The sequence below is a fragment of the Pteropus medius genome, unplaced genomic scaffold, assembly GCF_902729225.1.
Source record: "Pteropus medius unplaced genomic scaffold, Ma_sr-lr_union100, whole genome shotgun sequence".
Classification (NCBI taxonomy): Eukaryota; Metazoa; Chordata; class Mammalia; order Chiroptera; family Pteropodidae; genus Pteropus; species Pteropus medius.
Genome location: NW_024353905.1, coordinates 1,223,631 through 1,229,630, shown reverse-complemented (window position 1 = coordinate 1,229,630; position 6,000 = coordinate 1,223,631). Strand labels below are relative to the sequence as shown.

The 6,000-nt window shown below is 54.4% G+C and overlaps 1 protein-coding gene across 2 annotated transcripts in view; it reads left to right on the top strand.

The window, feature by feature from the left end:
• The first annotated feature begins 503 nt into the window (after window positions 1–503).
• Window positions 504–6,000, top strand: part of FGD1 (FYVE, RhoGEF and PH domain containing 1) — a 39,754-nt gene continuing 34,257 nt past the window's right edge. Inside the window, exon 1 of one of the 2 annotated variants that reach the window (XM_039851438.1) lies at window positions 504–1,610. In XM_039851438.1, the coding sequence (XP_039707372.1) occupies window positions 1,304–1,610 (307 nt within the window). In that variant the 5' untranslated portion in view covers window positions 504–1,303. The remainder of the gene's footprint in view (window positions 1,611–6,000) is intronic. The other variant, XM_039851437.1, reaches the window with a different exon arrangement.

The following is a 6,000-nucleotide window of genomic DNA, read 5'->3' as shown; positions in this document are numbered from 1 at the left end:
AGTGGCACAAATCTGTGAGGTTGGGACAGTTTTCTCCAGCAATGTTTAGCTACCTGAGTGCGGGCATGGAAAAGGCAGACAGTTGGACTGATCCAAGGTTGAGATGTTGCCAGGCGTATGCGACAGTCCTGTGAACTGAGGCTGTTGTCAAGAGAGTGGTCAAGTAAAGGAACGAAAGATCTGGTCTGAGCAGAGTGAAGAGTATCAAAGACAAGCCCTAGGGAAACTCTGGATCATGTGGAAGGGCTTCTGGAAAAGAGATTGAAGGACAAGTGGAGGGAGGAAGACCTGAGATGGGACAGAAGGCAGATAGATATGAGGGGTTGAACCCGGAATCTCGCCTGTGCGGGACCAAGAAAGGATGGGGAAGGCAGGCTGAGGGAATTTTCAAGGGGAAGAAGGAGGGCTTTGAGGGCGGTCACAGCAAGAAGTGAGGCGGGACCGAATGAGGGGGCGTGGCCAAGCGCCAATCCCGGGCGAGGGGGCGGGGCCCGGATTACTGGGTCCCAGCGCCGCTGTGCCTGCGGCTACCTCAGCGACGGCTCCCGCCTCCCCAACCCCCTTCGCTGGGCTCCTTCCCGCCCGCCGTCGCGGAGACCCAGGCCGAGGCTCCGGAGGACGGCGGAGCTGGGCTCAGACCGCTCCCCTGACCTCGCGGCTGGAGCATCGTCTGGAGGGATTGGCCGGGGGGTGAGCCCCGCAGCCCAGGCGCGCCGCGCACACGCGCGCCCCCCGCCACTGCCGTCCTCTCCTCCCTCCCTCCCCACCCTCCCCTCCCCTGACCTCCCCTCCGCCCCCCAGCTGCCGCTGGGGCGGGAGGAAGAACCCTTTCCGACCAGCCAGAGGAGCCCAGGTCGATTCCCATTCGGGGAGAAAGAAGAGACCCGGCGTTCCAAAAAGAGCGACCGCTCGCCCCGGGGCCTCCGAAGTGGCTCGCTGCCTTCGGAAGAGCCTGCACCCAGCTCAGCCCCCCGATCCTCACCCGGCCGCTGCCGCATAGACAGCGCTCCCCAGCGGGCCCCCGGCCCCGCCGAGCCCACTCCCCGCACGGGGCCCGGGCCGGCGATGCCTGGCACGGCAGCGGCGGTGGCTGTGGCTGCTGCTGGTACTGCCACTGCGGCCACAGCTGCTGGCCCGGGCCCGGGCTGGGGGCTCGAGGCTCCGCAGTGGGGCTGAGTCCGCAGCCCCGCCCCCCGAGCCTGAAGCCGCTGCTCCGCCGGGCGCCGGGCCTCCTCCGCCCGCGCCTCCGCCCCAGGAGCTGGAGCCAAGCGGGGAGCCCGGGCCCCGCGCCCAGGCCCGGGCCATGCATGGCCACCGAGTCCCGGGGGTCGCCGGGCCTTCTGAGCCCGAACAACCGACCGCGAACCTCCCCGGCGTCGCTCCACCGGCCTTCGCCGACTCGGACCCTGGAGTCTCGGATTCCGGACCGTCGGTGCCCAGGGGCTTAGGCTCGACTCTCGGCGGCCCCCTGGATTCCCAGTTTGCCGGACCCTCGGACGCCAGCCTGGGCTTTGCTCCAGGCCCCCGGGTCTTGCCCTGCGGCCCCAGTCCACAGCACCACCGGGCCCTGCGCTTCTCCTACCACCTGGAGGGCTCGCAGCCCAGGCCTGGTAAGTGATCGAGAGAGCATGGGAGCCCGGCTACGGGCCTGGTACTGGGAGGGGGTTCTTGTTCTCGGGCTCCTAAGCTCCACCTCGGGGCCGGTCCGCTCACCCAAGCCCTTCGAGTCTTCTCAACCCCCAACCCCTTCCCTCCCTTCTCGGCCTTCCTCCATTCCTTTCAACCTCTGATCCCCGACTCCTCTCTGTTCCCCGACTCCTCTATGCCCCCTGTGCTCTTTCAACCCCTCCATCCCCATTCTTTTCTTTCTGCTGAGGCTGATGGGAGAGAGAGAAGTCCAAGAAAAAGGGGCAGGATTGCAAGGCAGTAAAGAGGATTTGGTTGGGGAACCGGGGTTTATTTAGGGGAATAGGAGAAAAGGAGCCTCCCATTTGCCAAGCGCCTACATTGTGCCAGGCACTGAGCTGAGTGCTTTACGTGGATTCTCATTTCATCTTCAGGAGCTCCTGTGAAGTATAATTAGCCTCATTCTGTAGAGGAGGAAACTGAGGCTCAGAGAAGTTAAGCAACTTGCCCAAGGTCACACGGCTAATGTGGAGCCAGGATTCAAAACCAAATCTATTTGATTCCAAAGTCTGTGGTCTTTCTACTCCCCCAAACTGAGGTTGGAGACCATGAAAGTAATGCCAAACCTTCTGCTTATGCGATTTTCTCCTGTACTGTTCAGCAGCTCTGGAGTATGAGTGGAAAAAAAAAAAAGAGGGATGGTGGATTGATCCAAGATTGGGCTTTTGCCAGGTGTGTATGGCTGGAGGACAAGGGAAGGAGAGAATAGAAGGTGGTAATGGGAGAGAAAGGTGGAAGAAGTGGGGCTTGGGGTCAAGCTGGAGGGGAGAGCTGGAGGGGCTGGTGGGTAGGGAGACAGCAGAGAGGTCAAGGCAGGCAGAAGCCAGTTGTAGCAGAGCTGGAGAGCTGCAAGGCTACAGGGTTGTTTGTGAGGGGAAATCAGGATGCTTGAACTTGGATTTACAAAGGTGGAACAAGTCTAGGTTAGGCCACAGACCACTAACAGTAGAGGCCTTTGCACTGCACAGACCTGAGTGTCTGAGGAGTCCAGCAGCCCCTCCCCTCCATCTGAGGACATCCCCATGTGGACCTGAGGTTAGGAGCCATAGAAGAAAGGCAGTGCATATCTGCTGTGCCTTCCACTGGGCAACACCGATAGAGATGTTGAGCCTCTGGAGGGCCCCCAGGGCTCACCTCCCAGGCTCCACAAATCTTTGGGACTGTGGCCCAGCACCAGGTAGCAATGGTGAAGCAGGATGGACCCCTTGCTGCCCTTATGACCAAGGGCTAGTCATCAAACCTCTGGGAGTTTTCAGGGCCTCCCTCTCTGTGGGCTGGAGATATCCAGCTGACAACAGGCCTTTAACCCCCTGCCCTAAATGTTGTCCTGCTAGCTTTCCAAACATCCCCTGACAGACACTGTGTGGAGCAGGCTACTCACCCACTTTATTACGGCATCTTCTTTTCGGATCTCAAAACATGCCACAAGCACTCCCACCTCAGGGCCTTTGCATCTGTTTTTCCCTCTGCCCGGCAGCTCATTCCCCTGCTCTCCACTTCGCTTGTTCCTCATCTTTCAGGACTCAGCTCAGAAGTCACTTCCAAGAGACCTTCCTTGACCACTTTAGTTAGGGCCACTTGTGAGTCTCCATTGCAGTTTCATCCTTGTGCGCTTTCATCCTTGTACTTAGTACAGTCTGCAGTGATCTCATAATATGTGTCTATTTGTTTATTGCTCACCTCCTTCCACTAGAATGTGAGCTCTGTGAGGGCAAGAGGATTGGATCTGTTTTGTTCATTCTTGTATCCCCAACGACTAGCGCAGTGCCTGGCACACAGTGGGTACTCAATAAATCATTTTCGAACAAATGCCTGAACAGATTATAGGGGAGCACCTAGTAGGTAGGCCCCAGTAACTGCTGTCTTAGAGAAGCACAACTGAACTTCCCTCCGGATACTCTAGAACTGAAAGTTAGTAGATGGGTAGCATCTAGAATGTTGTTGGTACCCGGCCTCTGATCAATACATGGTAGTGATTCTGAGTTGCCTTCTCACTTCACCAATCCTTCCAAATTACCAATCGTAATACCCATCCTGAACCATTTCCTTCCTCATAAAAGTTCCCAGGGTCATTTTCCCAATGAAGTCCCTGCCTCTGTACTTGGTGTGTGTCTTTTTTTTTTTTTATCTCTAAGATGAGGATTGGTAGGTACTAAGACGGGTGTTAGGGAAGGACCTGGCCTCCCATCCAGCCATTCCTTACTCTGACTCACTGTGTGACACTGGCTGAGTGACTTCCCTTGTCTGAGCCTCAATTTCCTTATCTAGAGCATGCCATGAGGAATCTATGAGATACTGGTTGCAAAGCCTGCAGAATGAAATAAATTTTTTTAAAAAATAAGAGAAAAACCTTCTGAAGAGGAGGCGGAGGAATTACTCAGGCCCTGGTAAGGCAGGCACTGGGCCATGTGATTCACAGCCTCATGGGGCGTGAGAGGGCTACCTCCCCCACTGCCCAGTCGGCCCAGGGGTAGGCACAAGTGACTTGTTTCTCTATAGTACTTGTCTATAATTGGTCCAAATAGGGCAGGGTTGGTGGTTGTAGGGTGTGTGTATGTGTGTGTGCATATGTATGTGTGTGAGAGAGAGACAGAAAGACAGAGACAGAGAGAGTTTATGTGTTGAGCTTCAATTAAAGGGTTGAAACATTTTATTCCACATATTAAGATTTCTGTGTGCTTACCAACTTCCTCAGACTGCTGAGGCCATTATGGAATCACCATCCTTAGGGCCCAGTGGCCCATCCTGTGGGAAACTTTTTAAAATAATGTTTATATCTTATCCATGTGAAGATCCTTTAATTGCTTCAGAGTGCTCCTCGATTCCTGGTGGGGGAGGGGATTATTTTTATGTCCATTTCTCAGACTGATAAAACCTATGGCTTCTTTGGGTTACTGAGATAACCCAGTGAAATGACAGAGGGGGCTTTGAGAGAGTCGGAAAGGACTTCGCAGGTATAGGTTAGCTCACAGAGATTTGTGGGGAACCCTTCCCTATTCCTCAGGGTCGAGGCCTAGAATATCCTTCCTTTGCTCAGTAAAGGGTAGTTTGGCACCTGACCATAGCTCAGTCGAAAGAGTTGTTACCTGTTGCTTTTTCATGGGTAGCAAAAGGGCTGAACCAATTGAGGCCAGCAAGAGGGCCTGCTCAGAGACCCAAGGAGTTAGAATTGGAGATGGAAGGGCCCCTAGACACCATCTTGTTCTGGGTTTCCCAAACTGGGTAAGCATCAGAAACCCTTGTTCACTTTGAAAAAATAAACGTAATTCCTAGACTCCACTCTGGAGCTCCAGAATCTTGGAGTTACAACCCAGGAATCTATTTTCAGAGCTCCCCAAGTAATTCCGATGCACAGCCTAGATTGGTCAAGCCCATTTCCCAGTTGGAGCAGTGGAGACTCAGAGAGTCAGTTAGCCATGGTCCTACAGTGAGTCAGTATCATTAGGGCCAGGAGAATGCATCTGCCTCCCCTTTGAGGCCTTCTCCCCAAGGCCATCTGTGGGCTTCGCTCACTTCCAGTCCCAAAGGGAGGCATGTGATCTAAGCTACAGAAAGTGAGTCAACTCCTCATCCACATACAAACACTGGCTGCCTCAGTTTGCCCTCTATGTTCAGCTCTCTCGAATAGCTGCCATTTGGAAGTTCAAGCTGGAAGGCAGCTACAATTCTGGGACCCTAGGCAGAGGAAGTCCTGGCATCAGCAGCACCCAGCACAGGGCCTAACCCTAAGGAAGAGCTGTAGAGGGGTGTCAGCGAGGTTTGTAGAGCGAGGAGGGACATGAGGTACAGTTCAGGTAGGAAGTTCGATGGGAGCAAAGGCACTGAGACATGGGACATCCTGGGGACTGGGGCTGGTATTGGGAAAAGTGAACAGATAAGGCTGACAAAGGGACCTTATAAAGGGGAACCACTGAAGAGTTTATTAAGCAAGGGAATGACGTGCTCAGATGTGTTTGAGAGATCCCCAGAGCTGCATGTGGAGAGTAGATGGTAAGGGTTTAAGAGTAGGAGCAGGGAGACAGTCAGGCAGAGTTTGCAGTTACCCCAGCGATGGGTGATGGTAGCTTCAGTTTGAGCCATGGTAGATAAAGAGGGTAAGACCCGAGAGATAGACATTTGGGTGCTAACATGGGCAGACCTTGCTGGTAGCTTAGGTATAGAAGCTGAGGAAAGGGGGCAAGTCCAGGATGAGTCTGGCTTGTTTTCTAAAACCAATTACAATGACCCAGTGGGTGGTGATGGTAGGGCCATTTACATGTAAGAGAAGGAGCAGGTTTAGGGGAAGATACTGAGTTGTATTTGAGACTTGTTGAG